This window comes from Nicrophorus vespilloides, unplaced genomic scaffold, assembly GCF_001412225.1.
Source record: "Nicrophorus vespilloides isolate i.1.1-1 unplaced genomic scaffold, Nicve_v1.0, whole genome shotgun sequence".
Classification (NCBI taxonomy): domain Eukaryota; kingdom Metazoa; phylum Arthropoda; class Insecta; order Coleoptera; family Silphidae; genus Nicrophorus; species Nicrophorus vespilloides.
Window position 1 is genome coordinate 2,821 of NW_017099024.1, and position 26,315 is coordinate 29,135.

The 26,315-nt window shown below is 30.7% G+C and overlaps 2 protein-coding genes across 2 annotated transcripts; one reads left to right on the plus strand and one right to left on the minus strand.

Annotated features, from left to right (window-relative positions):
* Nucleotides 1–7,504: 7,504 nt before the first annotated feature.
* Nucleotides 7,505–21,234, plus strand: LOC108563873 (protein tilB homolog; the record flags this gene model as incomplete). Its single annotated transcript, XM_017922676.1, has 8 exons — nt 7,505–7,521; nt 15,308–15,475; nt 15,537–15,774; nt 16,321–16,416; nt 16,533–16,670; nt 16,935–17,036; nt 17,611–17,769; nt 20,861–21,234. Coding segments are annotated over 8 exons (1,029 nt in total), but the record flags the coding sequence as incomplete, so codon positions are not given.
* Nucleotides 21,235–21,323: 89 nt separating this feature from the next.
* LOC108563880 lies at nt 21,324–24,185 on the minus strand. The gene is made up of 6 exons (XM_017922687.1): nt 23,703–24,185; nt 23,431–23,649; nt 23,172–23,372; nt 22,943–23,114; nt 22,794–22,882; nt 21,324–22,487 (listed from the first exon to the last, which is right to left on the minus strand). Exons 1-6 carry the CDS (start codon nt 23,983–23,985, stop codon nt 22,309–22,311), a joined length of 1,143 nt encoding a protein of 380 aa, XP_017778176.1. The 5' UTR covers nt 23,986–24,185; the 3' UTR covers nt 21,324–22,308.
* Between the last annotated feature and the right edge of the window lie 2,130 nt (nt 24,186–26,315).

A 26,315-nucleotide genomic window follows, 5' to 3' on the forward strand; every position in this document is an offset into this window, starting at 1 on the left:
TCAATTAATTGTTAGTAAAATCTTTGAACTTGTTCTATTTGTGTTAGTTTATTATAAGTTATAAATATTTAGTCGAAATCATATATTACATTTAAAGAACACAGAAAAATTAAAAAAGTAGGACGGTCGTAGTACAGTAAGACCTCGTTTAGCGTTTTAGATGCGTTACTGAAGACAGAGCGCTAAACCATACAGCGTTTTAGGAGGTCATTTTAACATAAAGCAAATAGGGAAACGGGAATACGCGACCAAAAATACACAATTTTTACTTTAATTTTATGTTTTATTTATATTAATTTGCATTATAATGTAACGTTTATTTTTGTGATGAAGGTCCTGGCTCTTCTGATATTTTTGACAAATGGCTTTCTTTTTCTCTCATTAAGCAAATGTTGGTAGTAGGCCTCTTCTTACTTTTGCACTCCCGCCAATATTTGAATCATTTGCTACAATTTGATCAACGATTTCGGTTATCGTTTCTAAACTTTTTCTAAGAAAATCTGTAGCAAGTTCTTTTCGTTCATCATCTTCAGAATCACTATTTTCGCGTTCTTTGCTACGTGTTCAGGAATAATTGTATTATATAGGAATCACTGAAATAATTGTGATAATTTGAATCTGGGTAAATTTTTAGTTTTTTTTGAAGGTTTCCAGCTCCAGTTTCCTTACTGTATTAAATAATTGTGTAGTAGTAGTCAGCAGTTTAAGAGAATATAAAAATTAAAGTATTAAAAGAAAAAATATTGCAACAATTAAATTCAACGAGCTCACTCGCAATTCAAGTTCCTAGTGATTCCGAAGATCTGTTGCAGAGGATCTCTAAATAAAATAAATAAGTTAACAAAAAAAGTCTGCATTTCCTTTGTCTTTTCTTATTTCAAACAAACATCTTCAATACATTTATTTATTAACTTTTTAAACCTATTGATTGATCCATTTGGATAACTTCATTTCTAAGTTCTTGGATATTACGTTCTTCTTCTCTTTCATTTTTTGGATATATTTTGCTCCAAACGTTTATTAAATTAGTTCTTAGTGATTGCTGTGTAGTTTTTACAAAAAGTTTTAGCTATTATTTGCCGGCTAGTTCCCTGATCTTGTGGTTGAATCAAGGAAGTTATATTTGCTTGAAGAAACACAACAACTTTTTAGCAACATTTCAAATATTGGAATGTGCATTACACTTTTAATTGTCTTCGTTAGTCTCTTCGTTTTTCAAAACTTGACGTCTTCATTAAAACTTTACACACAGAGAAGCGCAGGTTTTAACAGTGGACGTTAGAAGTCTGCTGCTCCGACAAATGTCTATTTTTAACAATCGCCCGAACGCCCTTACATTACATCCAAAGTATTTCAATGCAGCTGGTATCGTTTCCACAGCGCGATTCTTCTTTATTTTTTTTGTAGCTATTCTCATTTCAGAAATCAATTGCACATTCGCATCAATACATCGGATGGTTTTGTGCCTCTTTGTACCTCTGGTCTTTTGAAATTTTTGCCTATTCGATGGATCATCCATCGCGCGTAGTCCAATTATTTAACATAATGCCGACGTGTGTTTTTGTTTTGTTACGTTTTTAGCGAATCGATTCCGATATTCGTTTCGATAATGGAAGGTCGCCGGCACCGAGGTTGTCTTTCATTAATGTTATCCAATTAGTTAACTACACTGCGGTAACAGCAGCAGCGCAATGGAATTGGAATAAAATGGGATGGGTGGGACGATTTGGCACGGATGGGATTAACCCCGAAACGCCCTGTTTCGCATTTGCACTTTGTGTATGTGTGTTTTTGTTTTGTGTTTACGCGAATTTACTGCGACACATCATGTAATTCTAGAATAATTGAACGTAAATAAGAAACGTGTTTGTAATTAATTCAATTCGAAAGTACGCAATTTGTCTGATTCTATTGTTTAAATATCCTTTGATTACTTTACGAAATTTGGTATTAAATTAATTAGTTATATCCTCAGAACGTTGAAAAATAAATCGCAGAGAAACATTGACAAATTGCTAATAGATTATTGCTGAGTTAAATATAGATTCAGCAAATAAATTGGCAATATCATTAGACCTTTGATCTATAAGATTTATTACTACATTTGATTACTAAAAATACTAAAGTAATATTTTGATTCATTATTTTTCAAAAGTTACTTGAATTCAAATTAATTCTGTATAAATGTATTAAAAAGTTAGAATAAATAGAATTTTATTTGTTATACAAAAAGGAACAGTTGAATAAGTCAATTAATTAGTAATATCATCATCAAAGACTTCTAAGAACAAAAGAAGATTTACTATAATTTATGGACAAATTATAACTTTTTGAGCGGCAAGAAAGAAATTTCGGTTTTTTAGTGTGAAATATTTTCCATTTTGTCCGATGACCTTTTGCCATCCCGCGCTCATAAAACTTCTGGTCCCTATCAGCAACAAACTGATTGATTCCAGGTCATCATCATTAGTAAAAGTTTTACCATTCAAAGATTTGCAAACTTCGAAATAAGTGGTAATCTGATGGTGCAAGGTCAGGGCTATATAGAGCATGCGACATTACTTCCTAACCAAGCTCAAATAATTTTATACGAGTTACCAAAATTGTGTAAGACCTTGCATTGTCTTGATGGAACACGATTCCTTTTGCCAAGTCAGTCGGTCTTTTTTCTTTGATTGCTTCATTTAGTTTCTTAAGTTGTTTACAGTAAACATGATAGCATGATATTTTTTTATGAAATTCGGCCATTTTTCATTGCGTTTGAGACGCATATCGCAAATATTGATTCTTTGTGTTAAGTGAATATCTTTCAAAAATTCAGTAGGTTTACCAGAACGTCAACTTTGAGAAAAACAGATTGTTTATACCAATTTGGATACATGAGTTTACATATCTCTTTGTGAGCCTTAGCAACTTACTTGCCTTTACGGAAATAAGAAAGTAAAATGTTCGTGTTTGCACTACATGTTAAAATTACGCTAATCCCACAGTTTTAAAGAAAATTACGCGCAATTTGTTCTAAAGTTGACTGTGACATCTGTCAAATATTAAAAGGAAACAATCAGAGTTAGGAGTTCCTCAAGGCAATTTTAACGCTATCTATTTGTGAAAGTTACCTTTTTGCCAACACACACAATAGAATTGTTATTATGATAATAACAGGTCTTTGCATTCCTATGATTGTCACAAGGTACACTTGGTTCTCTTTTTATGCGGTAGATACGTTCCACAGGAAAACGCATAAAAATAAATCGCACAAAAAAGGACTAGACAGACGTATAAAAATAAAGGATACGTTCCATAATTTATTAAAACCGCATAAAACTAAATCAATGAGTTACAATATACCGAAAATCGCATAAAAAAGGGTTTATTAAATTTCAGAAAAATAATTAGTCTTACTATCTTATTTCTTTCTGAAATGTTTATTCATAATTTTATAAAAACGTTAACAATCATAGACAAGTTTATTAAATTTCAGAAAAATATAATATTATCATATTCCTTCTAAATTTATACGGAAAAATTTTACAAAAAAAATACAGAATTTTTTTATGAAAGTTAATCTTTCTTCACATTTTTTTCTTTAGAATTATCATCGCTATATGAGAGTGTTCGGCATAATTTGCGAAATAGTTCGAAATCACTTTGAATAATGATTTCCCTTTGACAATATAATCAGTGATTAAACTTTGCGATGGCTTTGCTAGTTTTTTGTACAATTCCTGATATCCAGAAATGAAATTCTGATGCTCGCGTTGAAACTTGAATGCTCGTTCAATTTGTGTCAAAACGTGACAAAATGGTCTAAAATAGTTATTTAAAAAAAATGCAACCGCATAAAAAGACCGAGTGTATTACTTATTTTTTTTGTAAAAAAGCAGTAGAAAATTGAAATTGTTAGAAATTATTTTGCGAAATTTGAAATATTTGAATAAGTAAATCGATTAGTAATATTATTATCAAAGATTTTTAGAAAAAAAAAGATTTTTTCTATAATTTATAGACAAATTATTTAAATATTTCAAAGATAATTTTTCAAGAGGTACTCGAATTCAAATTAATTCATCTCTTTTTTTATATAAATTAGAAAGTTGGAATAAATGAAAGAATTCCATTTGATTAATTCAGGAAATATGGAATTGTTAAATAAGTAAAGCAATTAGTAAATTAATATCATAGATCTCGGAAAAAAAAAGCAAATGCCAAAGAAATATTTTAACGAAATTTTTTCAATTTTTTTTGTAAGATTATAATCTTACAAAAAAAATACTTTCAAAGGTCTATAATTTTTTATTTAAATTGTCTAATTATAAACTACAAACAATCTAGATGATTTTGTTTAAAATGTGACATTATCAGGACTAAAACACTTAAAACAAGAAAGCAAATAAAGGTGATTCTTTTGATTTATTTACTATTTTAAATGTGACATTATCAGGACTTTAACTAGGAACAGTTAGGTTGTCGCGGCCGACCAATTTATTGTAATCTTTTGTATAACTAATATGTATATTTGTTGGGTCTACCACTTTACTTTTAATTATTACAAATCATATTTAACGTTTCCATCAAATATACAAACGGATACTTGTACGTGATTATTTAGAATAGCTTGTGGAATATTCCGATCGACGGTTACACATTAAATCGTATAGTTGCGTCTATTTGTATCACCACTTAACAGCCTTCTTCAGCCCCTAAATATTTGGGAAGGATCATAAAACTTAGATAAAGAAATGGTTGTATATCCACACATTAAATGAACACATTTTTATATTATATAATTTAGTCCTAGTCAGGGGATCGAACTGAGAGGAAGTCTTAGTAAGAGGGTCCAACGAAGAGCACTTATTTTATAAATACTAACTTAAGAGGAGAATGTAACTCTTAGTAATAATCCCTGAGATCAACTATTGTATTGTTGACTTCTCAATAAAAACTCCGATGTATACAATAAAGTTAATTTAATATTCATAAACCCCTCTAAGACTGCGCAACGATGTAACTACGAGATAATCTACGGTGTCCAAGGATTGCTTAATACCGGGACACGACAAGGTATATAAAAAATAATGTTAATATTATCACCTTTTTGTAAAATAGAAGATTTATTTATTTATAATGTGTGTATAAATTAGGTTAAACAATAATATTATTTATATTGAACACTATTTGTTTATTCTTTTTCTAGTATTAATTATCAATGAGCAATTCGATTATATTTATTTTTAATTAAAGATATTCAGTGCATGTGCTTTAGTTATAAATAACATATCGGGTTGCGGCGATCTTGTTTTTACGTTAGTTGCTAGCTGTATCATGTTTGAATTCGTTGCAAATCTCGTATTGTTTCTTGCAGTTGTTTTCATACAAGATGTAAAGTGGTTCTGCTTTAGCAAAGTCACCTCGAAGTTTATTAAACTTCTCGATTTCCGCAACCAGTTTTTATACAATTTATTTTATTTCTTTTGTGTATTTTATTGCAATACATACAAATAATTAGTTTAAATGTGTATTTTTTACAATTTTAATCTTGTAAAATGATTAGACAGCAAATGTCTATAAATTAACAAATTTCTGCTACTTAAAATAATGAAAAATTCAGCTAAATTTTCAAGGTTTGTTTAAAAAAAAGAACATTTTCAGCATATTTTGATATTTTATCAAAAAATTGGTTTGCAAAATTTTGTTTTGATAATTTCAATAATAATTTTTTATTAATTTACATCATGTTTGTGTGAAATAAATAAAATCATCGAGGAAACTATATTAACTTGAGCTTAATTTAATGTTTACAGATAACTTTTAACTAAAAATTTATGTAATAAAAAGAAGTTTATTGGATTTTTTTGGTTTGTAGTAATAGTAATCGAAAATTAATTAATGTACTTGTATATATCCAATTAAAGTGCATTTACTGAAGTAATTCCAATCGGATCGACCTATTTCCGTTGAATGTCAAGAGCTATTTTTAAAAATTCAATGTAAATTACCAAAGAGGTAAAGAGGAAAAAAAAAGTGATCTGTAAATATAATTTCGATGTTGGTTTTCCAGAGGGAATGTTGAAAGTGTCTCTTTAATATGTATCATCGATGGGAGAGAACCTCCTTCATATTGATCTTCAATTGAGCCTTGAAATTTTAGTACATACCTCACGTACGTATTACACCATGCTGCGTATAGAGTAACTTCATACATATACGAGAGGATTCATGAATGCGTGAAAATCTAACATAAAAATTGCGTTTTCTTGGGAGGAAAGAAATAATATTTAGTTTATAATTAATTATGTTTTAAATATAAATTGCATTGTGCATTATCGTTTGTAAACACTGCAGTTTATGACTTTATCACGTAATTAAGTTGTAGTAATTTCGAGTATCTACGATTTTCTCGTATAAATATTTATTAGTTTCATGTCTCATGCATTTTGTTGCGATCGCATTTCTAACCGTAAACGCAGCACGATTTAGATTAATTATATGTTTTTTGATATTGGACGTAACTTAACTGAATGCCAACAAACCTTAACTGACTAAACGTAATCTCAATTAATCTAACTTGAACTAATTCAACCAAACATAATCTCAAATATTTTAAGTTTAAATACATATTTATTGATACCTAATGTAACATTTCCTACTTTCATAAGATGACATATAGATGGCGTCTCTATCGACAAATACATATGATTTTCAGGAAGTACCAACCTTCAGACGACGCCTGTCAATAGTTCATGGCAATCTGACCTTTAGTTCAGAAGTTACAGTGGACGCTACTTTTGTAATTTTCAAAATAATAAAATATTGCTTTTTGATGGGAAAAATTCTGTTTAAGCAAAGCAATGGATTGATAAGTGTTATGGGACAATTGCAATTGTTGCAGAAAACATAAAAAAAATGGCTTTGGCCGATCGTAAATGGAACTTGCGTGAGATAGCTGACACCCTGATATCAGAATGCAGTGAATTCACCATTTTGCATGAACATTTGATCATGAGAAAGCTCTGTTCGAAATGGGTACCGCGTTTGCTCACAGTGGACTAAAAACAACAACGAGTTGATGATTCCGAGTGCTGTTTGGAGCTGTTCAAGCGAAGTAAAAAGGATTTTTTCATGCGGTATGTAACAATGGACGAAACCTGGATCTACCACTACACTCTACAGTTAAATGCGTCGTTAGCGCATGGAATATTATTTATTGATTACTTTGAGAAAAGAAAAACCATCAATAGCGAATATTATATGGCGTTATTGATGCGTTTGAAGGAAGAAATTGCGAAAAAACGACCACAAATGAAGAAGAAAAAAGTGCTCTTTCACCAAGACAATGCACGTCGATCAAAACGATGGCAAAAAATGCACAAATTCTACTTTGAATTCTGATCTGACTCTCAGTGAATACTATATGTTTCTTAAAAAGAATGCTCAAGGCAAAGAGATTTTGCTCCAATAAAGAAGTGATTCCCGAAACTGAAGCGTCTTTTGAGGCCAAAGATAAATCGATCTACAAGAAAGGTATGGAAATATTAGAGAAGCGTTGGAATGAATGTATCATTCTTGAAGGAGACTATGTTGATGATCAACAAAGTCGAATATTGCTCAAAAGTTGTTATTTTATTATTCATAGCAAACATTATCTCAACTATGCTAAGTTTAAGTTTCTATTTATTAAAATTACTTAAAATCTATACGCGAATTTATATATTCCCTTAAAACCATTAGAGTTATCACTATTGTAATCTCCTTCTTAACAATTGACTAGTGCACATAATCTGAAATGTGACTTCAAGCGTCTTTAGAAAAAAATATGATTCGGATCGAATAAATTGTTTCATTTCTTGAAGATAGAAGAAAACAAAGTAGATTTTACACTTTGATACTTTTCTATTAATGGATAGCCAAAAATACCAATAATGCAATAACTAAGAAATATTCTGTACACACACAGGAGTAGCTTTAACTAAAAACTGTGCAAAAGTGATTTGCTTAGATTAAAATTCAAGATTTCAACCTTAAAGACCAAGCAGAGTGTCTGCTAATAATAATGATATATTCATAATGATATATATCATATTAATTAATTGATTAAAATGATATACACATATTAATAGAAAACAATATCGATATATAAAAGTTTTGCTTTTGAACGTTAGTGAAAAATTGGCACGAACTTTCTAGTCGACCCAATTATATTTAATTAAATCTTAAATGGTTTGAAATGTTATAGTCATTCAGTTGTTAAGCTCTTATCGATTAGATTTGGATCAAAATATCGTGGCATTGAGGTATATCTCGGTCTCAACTGCTGATTACTTTTGAAGATATTTTCAATATTGAGATACTGAAGGTGAATGAAGTAGTTCAATTGTAATCTTTTTTTTTCCATTATTTTAGGAACAATTATTAAGTAGCACTTATTGGAGATTTATAAACATAAAATTTAATTAAATTGATGATCGATATTCGATTGGGTTCGTTATTTCTGACTTCAAATATTTTCATGATTAAAACTATGTCTATGATTATATTTTCTGTTGTTACAAATTTAAATTAACTGTTTTTAGAAGATAATTGAAAAAATTGTTAATTAACTCAGTGTTGTGACTTAAATATCAAGTATAAATACAATAATATATGTCATATTGAAAGGTTTTAATATATTTTTAGTTTAAATCGTTATGAAAATCCAAGTATATTTCGAAGCAGTAGCATTTCTCTTTTAACTCCTCATTAATTAATTTTTTTTGTAAAATACAAGTTAGTGTTTTATATTTATGTCGTTATTAATCTACGACTAATTTCTATTATTTATAAGTATTTTCGAAGACTTTTTTGAATTACATGTACATTGATTTTATTTATTTTGTTACAATTTCATCAATTTTATATTAAATTTTTTTTTTCTACAAATAAGGTAGAACATGTCTGTTGCTATTTGACGTAATCTAGCTAAATGACAACTAACGTCAACAAACTTAACCTAACCCAACTTAAAAATGATGCGGAATTTGAAAGTATTTGACATCTTGAATAGGTAATTTCTATATAAAGCACACATTAATTAATATCTAAAATAAACGGATCTAACCTACATATTTCTTGATATTTGACATTCTAACTAAATGTCAATTAACCTAACCTTAAAGGACTTCATCTAAACAGACTTGCATGTATTTGACAGCTTGAATAGGTGCTTGGGATAAGAAGCACATATTTGTTGATGTTAGTAATCAATTAGTACCATATTATTAGTAACATCCAAATTGGTCATTTGCAATTTGTCGTTATTATCTATGACTAATTTCAATCTGTTTTCAGTATTTTCAAAGACTTGTTGGAATTAAAACAAATTCGGTTATTTGATTTTATATTTAAGGTTTCTGGAATTTGTTACAATTTGACCAATTTTCTATTAAATTACATTTATTTTTTTCTACAAGTATATTTTTTTTTATTTGTAACTTGTTTCGATATTAAACGATATGGAGTTATCTCCTTTGTTTAATTTATCAAATAAGTCCGTTTTTCTTTATGAGCAACAGTTGAAGCGAACAATGGGTAAATGCTTATTCAATTCAAATTCATTTGAAACGCGTGGTTGAGATTGGCAACACAATGCGGTAACAAATGATTTCTTCCTGCGGAGGTGAGAATGGCCGAGGAGTTGGTGGATGGATATTGAAGTCTGCACGATGAAAATGCATATTCAATAGACTATTTATTCATTGGTGTATTTCGTGGAATGGAAACGTGGCTTATTGAATTGTACGTTTTTTTGCGATGGTATTTGTTGCACAAGCAAACATATAACAATGTTTGCATTTCGAAGAAGTTGAGCATTGGTGGTTCGTGCGCGATAAGTTGGGAAAGCCATAAAAGATATTAATTAGCCAATGAAGCACGGTTAAAGCTCATGTCTCGTGGTATTTGAAATTGTTGAAAGAATGTACATTTTTTTTTGTAAATTAATTATTACAGTATTGAAAGGGATATTTTCTTTATACTATATATTTATAATGTAATTAATAAAATCAATCATAAACTTGATTATAGCTTCAACTATTGGCTAAAGGTGATTACATAACACGCGATATCTGACGAATGACGTTTTATATGTATTGTAGCCATCTATATACAAAACGCATCGATAATAATAAATTTAGATGCATTAATGTAGTTCATCAAGTGACATTTAAGTACCTATTTGTGTCATGTGTACCAACGTAAATCTAATACTAAGCTTTTGTGTTCCGATATTTGACATAATCTAACCAAATGTGAATTAACATAACCTTAACCTAACTCGACTTAAAAATGACGCAGTATTTGCACGAATTTGACAACTTGAATTGGTACATGAGATATGAAACACCCATTTCTTGATGTTTATCATCAATTGATCTAACCTAATCCTAGCTCCAGCATATCTCGTGTTATTAGACGTAAATTAACCAAATGTCAATTAACCTAATCTCAATTAACTTAACCCAACTCAACTTAAAAATGATGTGGAATTTGTACGAACTTGAGAACTTGAATAGGTACTTGCACACATTTGTTGATATCTAATATCTGATCTAACCTAAGCTTAAGCTGGTATTTGACGTAACGTAACGAAATGTCAACTAACTTAACTGTAACAGACTTATATAGTTGACATACATTTGACAAATTGAATAGGTACTATCGATGGGAATACAAAAATTAAAGTGTCTATAAACTACGCGTAAATTATTAAGTAACAAATTAAGTCATTCATTTTGGACAAGTGCACTTGGTTCGAGGTTCAACTACCTATTGTTCTTATTTATAGTAAAATATGCAAATATAAAATGAACAAGTGTACAAACTTAAATGATATATTATTTTATATAGTAGTTAGTTATTTAGTTTAATTACCAGGTATTGGTATAACTGAATTTAACTGTAAGCAACTTGAATTTACACAGTACAACGCAGAATATTAATTCGAACTTTTTTTTTAATTGTTATTGGATCAATGCGGAAACGAGTGACCGCTGCTTTTTCATTTGTTTGTTTTTTTTTCATTTCTTTCTGAAAAGCGATGCAACGGATAAATGTTTGCATCGATTGCAGAGTTTTCAATTTTAACCGTGACCCAGACCTGTAATATCGATACGTTTATACGTAAATGTGGAATAATTCCAATGAAATGTTATTATCAAAATAAACTAAAAAGAGGAGAAGAATAATATCGTGAGTCAACAACGCGCACGGAATTACACACACGAAAGTGCTTTTCACATCGATTACCATTTCTGTGTCATGTATTATTTTGTTGTTATTACTGTATTAAATAATACGAAATTCCCGCGACATTCTGAAGGTATGTAATCGTGTATAATTAGTGGATGAATCATGGTTCCCACAGATCATAAGAATGCTTTCTAGAACACCGAATAAATCATCGATTCTTACTTTTACTTTCTTTGGTGTTTGAATTTTAGTTTATAACACGTTTTGCATACATATATAATTTTAATATGAAAAGAAGGGTTTATTCAATTTCCATTAAGCGTTTTGTTTTTGCTTTTACAATTGATCCATGCACGGTATACAAAAATACCGGTTATTATCAGTTTATATTTAGAAAAACATATGATAACAAGTTGTTTGTTTGTTGATTTTGTAAAATATGTACTGCTTTTGCGGAAAGCTTTGAAAGATGTCCAAAATTTAAGAGTAGTATTATTATCTCGAAAAGTCGTAGTGATTGAAATGATCACTAACGCTTTTTGATCCATTCCATAAACTTTTATTTGTGTCAGTGTGTTTGTCGACTTACAATCTGAGTAAGATTTTAGTTAGGTTAGGTAACATAATTACAATTTGCAAAATCGAGTCGAATCTAACCTTAACCGGTGGCAATCGAAATCCGTACATTCGAAATCCCGACAAACATTGTCGGGAATTTAATTGTCGTCATTTCGATATAGACTCCTATGGTACATTGGTATACTACAGAAGATTTTAGATGCATCACATTTTTTAAAAATTTTAAATCGATATTTACATTATTTTCCAAAGAAGTTCAATAAATGTACATTTGAAAATTCAAATATCGTAATTGTAAGTCTCCCTGAAAAGTTTAACTATAAGTTTAAGTATGTGCTAAGGTTAGAAAATGCTGAATTATCCAAACTTAAGATATTTTAATCGAACCCAATTTAAACTAATTTTACATGATCTAAATCAGCGGTCAGCGGTCGTTTTAACCATTACCTCAAAATATTTTTGCGTAAGTCGATAGTACCCCCCCCATTCTGAAAAGAAAACAATCAATGTAAATTTTAAATAAACATTATTTATTGAATTAATTTACATTTACATATTTATAAAAAAAGTTACATGAAAATAGTAAGTATGTAATAGACAAACAAAGTAAAATTCTTAAATTGGAACAAACAAAAATTAATTGAAAACTTTCCCCCTTCAGGTTTTGGAAACATGATGTTGCTTCATGTTTGATATAATTACTTCAAAATTGGGACTTTTTGATGTAAGAGCAATTGTTCACAAAGGTAGGTTGTAGGTTGCTTTGGTCTCAAATTGACCAATTCAGTATTTGATTGAAGTTCAAGAATTGCCTCTACCAAACCTGGTGGTTCTTCTGGTATGTTAGTAATTTCACATTTAAAAGGATCTACAACCCAATTCACAGTTTGTAAGATGAAATTAGAAATTTTTTTACCCCATTTGGGGTAATTTACACCGGTTCCCCGACCACTGATCTAAATCAAAGATCCCAGAGTGGGCGCTGCAGCGATCCAGGAGGGCGGTGATGACCACATGTGCATTTGCATTTAATACATATATATTTCTGTTTAATTGCTATCAAAAATAATAATTTTCAGCGAGCGCTGAGTAATATTTTTGCTAATCTAAATCAACTAAGCCGAGGTATCATGTGTTATGTACATTTAAAGATTTTAAAATTATCGTTGTAAATAAGAAATATATGAGTGTTTGTTAACTAAGCAACGATAAACTAATATAACATAACATAACTTAAAGAAATTTAACTAAAACCAAACCTAAAGCAATCTGATAGAACGTAATCCAATTTAAATCAACCAGATATAATATGATATTCTATTTCTAGTGATTTTTCTTTAAATCGTTACACATTCTGCAAATTTCTTATGTTAACTGTAATATGGACAGTTTTTGGTTAAGATTATATACTTAACCTTAACCAACCTAACCTAAAACAGTTGAAACGCACAGAGCTTGCCAACTTGAACCCTTCATTGCCGTCTTAATTTATTCTAAGATTTCGGGTATTGCGAACATTCTGCCTTTAAATCTCTTTATATGATATTTCAGAAAAATTGAGATTTAAATAAACGGTTTCGTTTGCTGCTCATTCAATTCTACTCACGACTCTAGATATTGACGAACTAGTTGCGAACGGAAATGTAGAATTAATTTGAGTTTTATTTTCAATTGCTCGTCGATCGTTCAACGATATGGAATAGAAATTGTTATGCGCGAGAGGCGAGCGCGGCATTAAATTAAATGTATAAATTCGTGTTGGACTTGTACGCATGCATTAATTACAAAAAGGAAAACGTATTTATGGACTGAAGCGCATTAATTATTAATGCGTTCGTTCATAAAAAAATGCGCGTAACATGCTCGACGTGTTGTGTGAATCCAAGAAACAAATGCAACTCGAAAATCAGAAACAAAGAAATACGTAATGACATCTGCCATATACACGCACCTATGCGTATCAATGCCAATTTCGAAGCGAAAGTTTAACTGCTTTCTATTTATGTCGATTCCCATTATATTTGCATTTGCCTCTCAATGAAAATCGCAAATTTGATTTTATTTTTAACGAACGAGATAATGGATGGACGAAAAATGCAATAAATTTCATTAATTATGTTGTCAATTGTATTGTTTGTATAAATTTATTTTTATTATTTATGTCAAATATTTATTTACGGTTTATTGAATCACCAATTGAATATTAATAAAAAATTGTACGAGGTTTACAATTAATAGATTAGTAATTAGAAACTTGTACAAATATTTGTCGTCTGTATCGTTTGACTTGTTTAAGTAGAAGTACAACTTGGTTGAACGCTACTTTATATTGTATGTAACGCATAGTGTGCAGCCTCTTTTATAATTTAGTTTGATATATCTAAAATTTACACGTACAATAATTGTTCCACACGTTTTATGGCCTTGTATAAAAGAGGCAATGCATTGTAATAAGCAACTAGATATTATTATTTAATAATCACATTTATAATTAAAATGTGTGTAACCTCTATATCGCCGTTTCTCAACCTTTGGGCCGCGCGACCCAACATTTTTGTTTGTAGTTGTACTGCAATCCAACTGTTTATAACATTTTTTGACGTAAGATGACAGATGTCATTTTGCGAACACATAAGTTGAGATTCATTTAATAATGAAAGTAATTACTCTTTTTTATTGAACATTTTGTTACTGCTTTATTGATGAATGTATGTCTAGGTTCATAAAAAAAAAATTGTGTTGTAATACAAAGGATTTGTAGTTTGCAGTATTTTTTTTAAAGTTGAATGTGTAAAATGTAATTTCTGCTGTTCTTGGAAAACAGAAGAAGCGAGACGACGTTGGCAGTACGTGCATAAGCAGGAAGTGATTGACACCAGCACCTTTATGGATGAACCACTTATGGTCTAGTATGGTTGAGTGAACTTCATCTTAACTTGACGTGGCTCCGACCGCTACAAGGAGACAAGATATCAGAATGAAGAGCGAATTCGCTCTTATGTATTTTTTCCATTTAAAAATACGGAATTGTGCATCCATTTAATAACTACATTTTTATATTTATAACATTTAAACTATTAATATATATATATATTGTATGATTTTACCTGTACACAGAAGTATTTATTTTACTTTTTACGAAAATATGTATAAAAACAATTAATCTAAATAATACAGTATGCCATTAACGAAACGTTACTATTTTGTGTTTCATTTTGTATGTGTTGTGGTTATATTAAATTTTATTTGACAATTATTATTTCCGTATTAATTTACATGTCGGTGTATAAATTAGACTTCAAAACATCTGCTTATATGTAACTGTAACATCCACTATACATAAGTTATATAACTTATGTATAATTGATATTAGTAAATGCAGTTTTGTAAAAATAGTAGATTTAAACGTCATGCAAATGTGTGAACAATTGACTGTCATGAAAGAAGTGTTATCGTATTGTTTATGACTACTGTTGATTGATATTGTATTTTGTTTTGTTTCCAGTATAAACCAAATAAACAGTCTAGAGCATTTCGGTTTATGTGAACGGCTGGAGGAGCTCTACATCCGTCAGAACGAGATCCAGGACCTGAATCAGGTAGTCTATCTGCAGAGTTTGCCGAATTTGAAGAACCTGTGGCTCGGGGAGAATCCATGTGCAAGCACTGAAGGGTATTTTGCAGACGATTGAATTGTAGTAAATATTTTCTATTATAATTTTCATTATTTTCAGTTATCGTTTTTCTGTTCTACGGGCGCTGCCGCAACTCCAGAAATTAGACAATTTGGCTGTGACTCCGGAGGAGTTGCGCGAAGCCCAGCGAAAAGGAAAGGCGCTCCATCATCCCGATGATCCGCAAGAGAGCGAACAGGAGGAGGACGTTTACGTTCCACAGAACCAATACAGGTACCAGGAACAGTACCAGCAGGAACCGGAATACAGTCCCCAAAGGAGTCCCTCCAGACAGGAAGTGAGTTCGCAGCTAAACTTCTTCACCGTTCAAATTACACGATCAATTGTATATTTCGCTGCGTCCACACTGTGCGTTAAATGAGACATACATTTGTCAATTTCAGGTGTACCAATCTAGTGTTTTGGAGTATTGTTTTTGGTTGTCATGAATTACGGCTGTCATATCAAATTTGCTTCTCTTTTATCTTAAATTTCTGATACGAAAGTGGCGAGTTTGAAATTTAGACCAAATAAACAAAATCCAAATCGATAAGCTCCGAAATGATGACAAAAAAAGTATTATTATTACGTCCATAAAATAATGAATTATATTTCTCTAATTCAATTTTTGATGTAATTATATAGTTTTCTATAAAATTTGAAAATTGGTACACCTGAGAACCATTGCCGAATAGTATGGATGCAGGCAACATTACGTTCATATTAGCTAAGACAAGCACAGTTTTGCTTGATTTATTTTTTGTGTTTGTTTATTTTTTGTTTTCTTTTTGTTAACTTTGAGCATTTCGTATTAACCAACGCACATTAATCACTGTTTAACCAGACTGAGTATGAAAATGACGAAGAAGAGTATTATAATAACATTAGAGAGGATCCACCCGAGGACGATCATCTGCCGGAATACTCACCACCAAGACAGGTAACTTCAACAACTCAAACTGACCTCAAATAGCTTTACATATTTATTAAATCTATTAACTTTCATTTTGCAAGAACACTTAATTACGGGTTTCTCTTCATCGTTGCATTGTTTAGATGAGCCCACCCAGAAGACAGCAGGCCGAGGTTCCTGCATCAAAGAGGAGCTACTCGCCCGAGCAAGAATACTCGGAGCGCAGGAGAAGCAGCTACGATCAGATGTCCCCAAAGCAGTTGCCCCAGCAGTATTACGACGTACGTATATATTTCATTTACTATTCGCCTTCAGCAATGAACGTGTGATATTTAGTTCTGCTAGGATTTTAGAATGTGCTAGGTAATTTCCATTGTATGCAGATAAAAGACTACTTTTTTTTCATTTATTCTCTATATTTTTTAAAAGCATTAGTAGAACTAGATATGATGCAGTTTGCTGGAAACCACGATCTGTTTTTTTTGCGATATGTCAGTTGCCATGTAGATATAACAATGTTTCATCAGTCTCATTATGCATAACAGCGATCTCCGGTGTATACTAATAGCGAGGAAAGCGCTCCACCGCAAGAAAATAATTACAGAGAAACTAGAATGGTCACAAGCCAGTCTACTAACAACATCAAGGTTCGTCCAGTTACTACTATATTCCTTGTCTTTTGTCTTTTTTTTTCCTTTTATCTTCCTCACTTCATTTGCAATGTCGATTTTGTCGATTTCGTTTCGTTATTTATTTTATTTAACGCAGTATTGACTCTCGAACTAATTATTATTAATCGCATTTTAATGAACCCTCCAACCGCACACGTTTTTTAAATTATTAATTGTTAATAGAAATATTGTATTCAATTACAACTATTAATTGGTTTTACCAATTTATTAATTTCAATTTCTTTGCAATAAACTTTGCAATCACTTTCAATTTGATATTTTTTACACATTTCTTTGGTATAAAACAAATTAATTTATTTCATAACATTATTTTTTTTTGCAATAATAACAACATTTTGTTTGAATTAGTATTATACGTATTATAAATGAGTATTATATTTAAAATAAAACTAGATTCAATTTACCTTAAGATTTTCTACGTGTCATGCGGAAGGAAGGTTAATTTTAAATGTAATTTCGTGAATTAAACAGCCTCTGCTGTTTGCAACAAATTTCTTCAATTTGTATTAGTTATTTCCGTATTTTTCAGGAGTATACGAACGGGGAGAGGTACTCTCATGCTCCAAACTCTTATCGTACAGAAGGCAGCGAGATTTCCAGTCGACAGGATGGACCAGTTCGCAGTTCCAGTCAACATAACTGCAATTTAGCACATAGACCTCCGTTCTCAAGGAGACCAGTGACGAGGGTAAATATTTTGAATCAATTCTTAAACATCATTTATCTTCTAGCTCATATATTTTTGCTGAAACTATTTTACTACTTTGGTAATAACTTAAAACACTTAAACATTTCTAATCATTTATAAACAATTTAATAATGAATAATGATATTTTTGTATCTTAAATTTTTAAATATTCCTTTATATACATATACTGTCATACCTCGATTATCGAATGCGATTGGTTCCACGAAATTACTTTATTAAGCGAAACTTTATTTTTAGATGAAAAATATGTTGGTCTAGGAAAGGTTATAAGTGAATCACATTTTCATATAAGTTTAACGTTGATTGTGTTTTTCTCTCTTCATTTAGTAAAACTAATCGCTTAACAATAAGGCTTCTTCCCAAAATAAATCGTTTTTAGTACTATAGTTTTTTCAAAAAGTTTTAACTGTTTTAAGCTTTAAATGATGCTATTGCTCCCAGAACTAATGATTATTCAGGGTAATTGTGTTTGCTAGAAGAAAAACAAATTTGACAGGATTGTATGTATGTAAATGTTCAATCTATTATACGATTAGTAGATTATCACATAGTATTGTTTAACAAGAAAAGATTGTTTTTGGCAATACTTTAAATTGCGGACTATATTATATAGAAGCTTCGTTATCCAAGGTGTATGTAATTTGCGATAATTTGCTTCGGTGTATAAATCTGTATTAAATTTGAAACGTGCCAATTTCTGAACAATAATGAATTATTTTGTGGATTATTAGTTAAAAAGGAAGTTGATCTTAATATCTTAGTTTATTAATCGTATTAGTTCCGTTTTATGCAATTTAAAAACGTCATGTAATTGTTAATACCATATTTCTATGTAAACTGATTATCTTAGGGAAGATATTAATTATGAATTGGTTTGTTGAAAGATTCACCAATAAAAATAGTTATGTATGGGTATTATTTATAAGAGTAGTCGAGTTTCAATTAAAAAAAAGAAATAGTAATACCAGGGTAAATATTATTATATATTTACTCTAAAATTCTAATTAATAAAAGAAATGCAAGGATCTGGAATGTAGTTTGTTCATAGATGTAATATGTGTGATTTATAATTGGAATAATTATGCGATGGGTGTGAACGAGCGGAGGTGGAATGTTGATAGCATGAAGAAAGAAAGAAAGAAAAAATCAATTAGTTTAAGAATGGGTGGATGAGTGGATGGCGATGGGTGTGTTTTGATTATGCAGAGTCTTAATTCTTTCATTATATAGGAAAATTAAAGTATAATTTATATTATTTATCATAATAATAAATATTTATTGCAACATTTATACGAAATACAAAAATTAAATAATTACATTAACACTAAAGGTAGCCATTGCATGTATACCTAATCATACTGAGATGGAGTCTAAAAGACTTTCCAGTTTAAACATTCCCTTTCAAAATATGTTTAGTTTAGCACAGAGGTTCCCAAACTTTTTGAGTTTACGGCGCCCCCAATACATCAGAATACCGCGGCGCCACAAGTGAAAACATTGGTTTATCTAAGGCTGAACTTTATGTTAATATATCAGAATTTTTGCTTTTCGTGGCGTCCTTGTAGTACAGCCGCGGCGTACAGTTTGGGAACCCCTGGTTTAGCATATCCTGTAGAACCTGATGCTACCCAAAAATAGTACGAATTAGTGCTTTTCCGAGTTTGAAACTTTTTTGTATTTTATCAGAAGTGATTTATTAGACTGTACTCTTATCACCTAATTGAAAGTTATAATAACACTGTAAATTGTTTATTCAGTTTCACTTCATTATCCTTCTTCATCTCTTCTCACCATTTCCAAACATGTTGAAGAATGATCCTTTTTTCTTGTTTGCACTATTCTGTTTAACTTTTGTCTTCACCTTGCTTTCTTGGCCTGATTTTTCTCTTCATCATCATCATCTAAAGCAGAGGTTCCGAAACTTTTTTTGTGTCGTAGACCCCCTACTTACCTGATATTGATTTTTTGTAAATTTATTATTTATATTGGGACATCTTTATAATTATTAAGATCTTTGCTCTGAGACTGCGCGTATGCTTGTAACAAGATGATACTGGTATATCATTATGTGCAGGTTTTTACAAGTTCAAAATGTATTGCGACCACAAAGCGAATGCCTACATCTTACAACTTGCACAATTTTATAAACATATATAATAGATACTATCAGTGTATGTTGAGATCCACTGTCGTGGACCCCCATTTTCGTTTTATGGATCCCCAAATTTTTCTTTTGCTGACGTAGACCCCTTGCAGGTTGTCATAGACTCTTGGAGGTCGAAAGACCACTTTGGGAATAACTGATCTAAACTAAACTTTTTCGCTTTTTTCTTTCTTCGGCTTCTTCCTTGATTTGATTGGAAATTCTTAATAGTGATATAAAAAAAGATATAAATTTCTATATTCAATAAGTACAAAAATGTTCACTCACGAAGAAACTTCTCAAAAATCATAGTCACCTGGCTTTCACTATTCTTTAATTATTGAAACAAGACGTTAGCAGGGTCTTATTTTTTTGCACATTTCCTGATTTGAGCGCTTATCGTTGCCCACGCTGGTCGATAATTTGTAAACATCGAGGTGACGATCGTACACTATAACGAATAACACAAAATCTTCTGCCCGGCCACTTCCTTTTGTTGAGAGGAAGAACTCTTTACTAGTATAATATGATTAAAAAATGCAAAGTATTTCTCAATTATAGTGGACAGCACATCTAATGTAAGTCTTAAAGAAGACAAGATTCATAATGCTAGTTTGGAATTTAAAGACATGTATTTGAATTTATCAAAATCTCGTAGAAAACATGATTATTTTTACTCAAAATTTACTTAATAATTTTTGTGAAATAGATTAGAATTATATTAACAAGTTTTAATTTGCTTTTTGTAAATAAGAAATAGGATAAAATAAAACTGCGGTTATTTATTTTTATATGTGTAGTAGCAAAAAATAGAGGTAAACAAAGAAAATGTGTGAATGATTGAAATTGATCAATGACTTTTAAGATATAAAAAATCAAAAAAGAATTGTGTAATTGTAATTATATATGTGTGTGTTTTTGTTTCAGAACTCGAATATATTATCAGCAGTATTATGCTTGGTGAAGGAACTGGATTATCCCAGTTTGGAGGTTGTCGAAATGGCGGTGCGGTGTCGAATGGATGAGCTGGACGAATGACAAAAGTTGAACAAATCCGCAGATGGAGAGGATTCCGCGGATTAAAGGAGGCTCATCGTCCAAATAAGTTGATGTCCTCATCAAAACAGCAAGGATAACCGAAAGAGCATCTGGCAAATAAAGAAAACTTTAGCTTTAGAGGATGTAAAACAATAATTAGCTAAAACAAAACAAACCCACTCACAACAATAATAACAACAACAACAACAAAAAAACAAGGCAGAATAACAATTCACCGACTGAACGTTTTATTCTTTGCGCGCTCCGAAATGAAACCTAACGATGCCCCCATCCCCCAGTGTCCCTCCCAATAATATTAAAGAAGCAGCTTAAGTAAGCTTTATTATATTTAAAAAAAATGAATGTAAGCGAACAAATGAATATATTATATTATATACGAATATTTAATACGATTGATCTCTAAACAAGAAATTAACTGAAACTATACTAAGGAAGCTGCCAAAACGAAGACGAAACGCGTCGGCAATTACGTTAGGCAATATTTTGTGTTTCTTTGTAATTAAGGATTTTAATTTTAGTTTCGCATCATGGACCAATATTAATTAGTTGATGATATCGAACTGTTGTCTCACTAGCAAGGTTGTGTGTATCTCTAGATGTAAACTTATATATTTACATGATCGTCAAGGATATTTATTAAAACGTACTGACAATGATTTACCGATAAGTTTTTTTATTTTATTTGAATTTAATGTATTAAGTTTTATGTTCAAATTTATTGATGCGTCTCTCCCATATTTTTTTTTTCGGATTGCAAACGTTAAAACCACACCCGTTTAGTAAATTTGTTTTATCGCGGTTGGTATCTGTGCAATCTTCATCGTTAAATTTTAGCAGTTGGTATAACATTATTTTCAAATTAATAATAAACAAAATTTATTATATGATAACATACAAATGGATGTTAATTAGCTGCGATTACGTTTGTAAAACTAATAATATTTATTATATATAATTCCAAAAAAAAAAACAAATTATTGAAAATCTATAGCGCTCGAATTTATTTATTAACTTAATTCTAGTCTCATCTACTGTAATTTACGTTCTATTAAATGTATAATTATTATGTTATCTTGCCAAGAAAATTGGGAAAACAAATGTTTGTGTGTTGAGAATGAACATGATGGTGCAATGAATACTTAATTACTGTAGGTGAATAATCGTGGACATTTTGTGTGTAAAGCAGAAGACAGTTCACAATTTTATTTATTTTTTGTTTGGGTGTTGGAAATAATGCATTACGAGTTGTTTATAACTTATAACTGGTTTATTTAATAAATAATGCAAATTCTATTGAAAGTCGTTTTCTCTCTCGCTCAAATGATATCTTTGCATTCTTTGGAGGGATTTATATCACCGATCTGGAAACCGTCGTCGTCCACGCAGTATTTGAATTCGTCGATTGTTTGCTCCGGTTTGTAATTTCCATTTTGAAGACAAGCCATGTTAAAATCTAATCCGGCTTCTTTGAAAATTAGAGAATCCCTGGCACAATCTGTAAAAAAAAGTGAAGCATGACAAAGTTAATTTCAAGGACTACATTAATTCATAAAAAAACTAAAAAATAATTTAAATTTCTAATAAATGGAAACTTTAATATGAAATTGCATATTTCTACAAATAGATTGAATCAGCTCATTTATATAAAATTTGAACCAATCGTATGTTTCAACTATTTCAAAATACCCTAGTTGGTGAATTACAATAACATATTTTTTTACGTAGATTTCAATTATTTGCAAGTAATGAATAGTAAAACAGATAATTTCATTAAAAAATGTAATCAAGTTAAGGTACTCACTGCAATTCATGTTCATGTAAAGATCTTTGTCTCCGAGGGAAGCCATGAAACTGCCGATGTTCTTGTTATCCTTCCAAGTGCAATATTTCCTGAAACATTATGCACATTAGCATGACCTGACATAATTTGACACAACGAGATGCTTTTACAATCCTCCGGCCACTTTGACGCTGCCGTAAGTTCCATCCGCGTCGCACATAATTTTTGCGAAGTTTGCGAATTCGGTTCCATGCAAGTTCAGGTATTTTATAGCAGTTTCCACGCCGTACAAATGACTGTCGCATTGCCTCATATACTTATCACTGAAGTCGGCCTTTGTGTCTGCAAGTCAACAATTGATTCTTAAGTATTTGTGCGTGTATTTAAACTGATACATACAACAGGGAAGGTGTTTCATGAGGTGTTCTGTTACCACCGATGATTCCATATCTCCATTCTGCGGATTCACGCACCAACAGTGACCCAAATGGCATTGAAGTTTCTGGAAATTACCCAGACTATCGCAATGCAAACTCACGAAGTCCTTGCCGACGATTTTTGCATTACTCTTTTCCATTTCGTATCTTCTCCTGCTGCACGCTGTTAAAAAATATCTATTAATAATGTTTGCAGTTAAGCGAAGTTTTACTCAAATTACCGCAGGTCATTTTCTCCGCCTTGTGGGACCATTCGTGTCCGAAGATTCTATTTCCGACCTCATCGTAGCAGAAACATCTTCCATTTGTCTTTCCACCTTTGCATTGTTTGGCTTCCCACTTTCCATCCCAGGTGCATTTCGGCTTAAAGGTTGCGCTCAAATACGGATTATCTTTGTCGAATGCAGTGCTAACCTTTGTTATATACTTGAAACAGGAATCTGAAAACGCAATGATGTTAAATCGTTCGAAAGAGAAACAGTTTCGCTTTCACCTTCATCTAAGACGCATCTTTTATCTACACATTTGTAACCCGGAGGACATCGAACACCTTCGCAGCTAACTATTGGTACGGTCACAGCTATTTCACATTCTGGTTTGCAATTTCCCTGTTTTTGAAAATAAAATGTTCCCTGTTTTATGCAATCAGCTTGCGAAAATTCCGTGTACAGCGTATTCTTAACATTGTCACACACTAATTCGTTATTTTGAGAACGAACAACTTTTTGAAAAACCAGAAGCGTTATGATGAGTAACTTGTACATGGTTGCACCCATGTTGTACCTATCTTTGACACTATTAAACTATCGTCTACATCGACTTATCGTTCGTATAATTTTGAAATCAATTGATAACGACAGATAAATTTGTAATCGTCTTAATGATAACAGCTTTTTGGTACAAATCTTATCGTCCATTAATAGATTTCCGGGCACTAACAATAATAACCATCAATTAGTCACCAATGCATTTGTTTATTACTCTGGCGATTTAAGTTAGTTTTGATTGTAAGAAAATCATAAAATAATCACGAATTTCTAATTTCATTCATTTACATTACTAATTGAAAAATGACATTTATTACTAATGTTTAGAACTAAAATGAGTCTTTATTGTTGATTTAAAATTAATTATATTCATTCAGCTTTGAATGAATGAAGAATGAAAATTGTTAAAAGTATTTGTTTGTTTTGTATTTCTTTTACTGGGCCACATACGTTTTCATAATCATTTCGATAAATTGTGCGTATATTAACCCCCTAACTACGGATGTCGTCAATAGACGATGAAACGAAAATTTGACTATTCTCTATATTATTTCAAGATTTGTTATGCAGTAAGAAATGTAAACATATTTTCAGCTTTGAATGAATGAAGAATGAAAATTGTTAAAAGTATTTGTTTGTTTTGTATTTCTTTTACTGCAACGAATCGTCTTCACTCTACTAAAATATCAAATTAAAGAATTGTTTAGAACTACCAATTTTCATTATACAGTGGTTTCCAAACTTGATGTTTGTACGCCTCCCTTAAAAATATTTAATCATTTGGCGCCTCACCTCCCACCTGCAATTCATAAAATAGACAAACCTTTAGCAATCATTTAGAAAATTGCTCACTGTGACTAATATTCTCGCTTCCCCTTAGACTAGTCGCTTAGACAGTTTGGAAAAGATACTTTAACTACTGAAATATTTGCTTAAGTATAATAAATAAAGTATAATTGTTTTTTTTTTAATGAATTATCGTAAAATTATTTCCTGTTATCAAACTTAAAAATGCAATTTTAAAAATTAATGTTACTACGCCTCCCTTATAATTAATTAATCATTTGGCATTTCATTTCATAAAATAAACAAAACTTTAGCAGTCATTTGGAAAATTGCTCACTGTGACTAATACCTCCTAATTTGTAAAACGCTGCTTTAACTAATGAAATATTACTGCATAAACGCCAAAATACATAATTGAATAATTTTATATATTTAGATATGCTACATATGCTACATAAACTACATTGCATTTCAAAACTGTAAATATAAATAATACAATATTATCATCAAAAACATATTTTAATAATTTAATAATTTGAACATTTTTATTTAATGTTTTTAAAGATTTATTTTTGTGCGATACATTTTGTAATAGTCCTTTATATAAAGTCCTATTTTACACTCTGAAGACTAAATTGTAACATATTTTTGTTTTTTTTAACCTCGAAAAGGATTTGAGCACATCTGACAAATTCTTTGTCTTTTTTGTCTACTTTCAATAGATGGCATATTAACTGGTTAATACCTTTCCATGAAATTTATTGTAGCTAATCCATAAATGGTCAAACTCAGTGACGGTTAAACTGAGTGTCGTGACACATTATTGCAACAAAGCCCAACTAATTTCCTTTTTAAGAATTATCAAAGGTGGTAAAATTATAAGTCAGTTTTTCTGTTATGAATTGAATGAGAGATCAACAGGAATATGTCTTTTGTGGCAAAGTTGTTTTAGCGCAAATCTCAAATGAAAATTGTAGATACATTCTAATTACCTATATTGCAGTCTTTTTCATTCCTTGGCTTTCACAGACAAGTTAGAACTGTGCACCAGGAAAGTTAAAAACTCACAGTTTGATTGCTTCCCACGTGTAGACGGTTTTAAAATGTTGTCATCAATCCTTTTGCAAAATATGACAGTCCATTAACGGAAGAAGACAATTTTGACTTAATTCTCACTAATCTGCATCCTTCTCACTAACAAAATTATTATCTATTACTACATACGATGTTTGATAAAATGTTTTTTTTTTAAGAATTTATTTAATTTTATTAATCTATATATATATATATATATTTAATTTTGTTGAAATTTTAATTTGGTGTGCCTCGAAATAAATTTTCTTGTCTAGTGTGCCGTGAGGTAAAAACGTTTGACAGACACTGGTCAGCAGAGTTCCATGTTTTTCTAAAATATGTTTACATTTCTTACTGCATAACAAATCTTGAAATAATATAGAGAATAGTCAAATTTTCGTTTCATCGTCTATTGACGACATCCGTAGTTAAGGGGTTAATATACGCACAATTTATCGAAATGATTATGAAAACGTATG

What these genes read in the sequence shown, in the direction of transcription:
- LOC108563880 (XM_017922687.1), bottom strand. Translation starts at nt 23,985, where the DNA reads ATGGGTGCAACCATGTACAAGTTACTCATCATAACGCTTCTGGTTTTT. An exon ending in GGCGGAGAAAATGACCTGCG is followed by an intron (nt 23,373 to 23,430) that starts GTAATTTGAGTA and finishes ATTTTTTAACAG; the next exon opens with CGTGCAGCAGGAGAAGATAC. An exon ending in CATGAAACACCTTCCCTGTT is followed by an intron (nt 23,115 to 23,171) that starts GTATGTATCAGT and finishes GTTGACTTGCAG; the next exon opens with ACACAAAGGCCGACTTCAGT.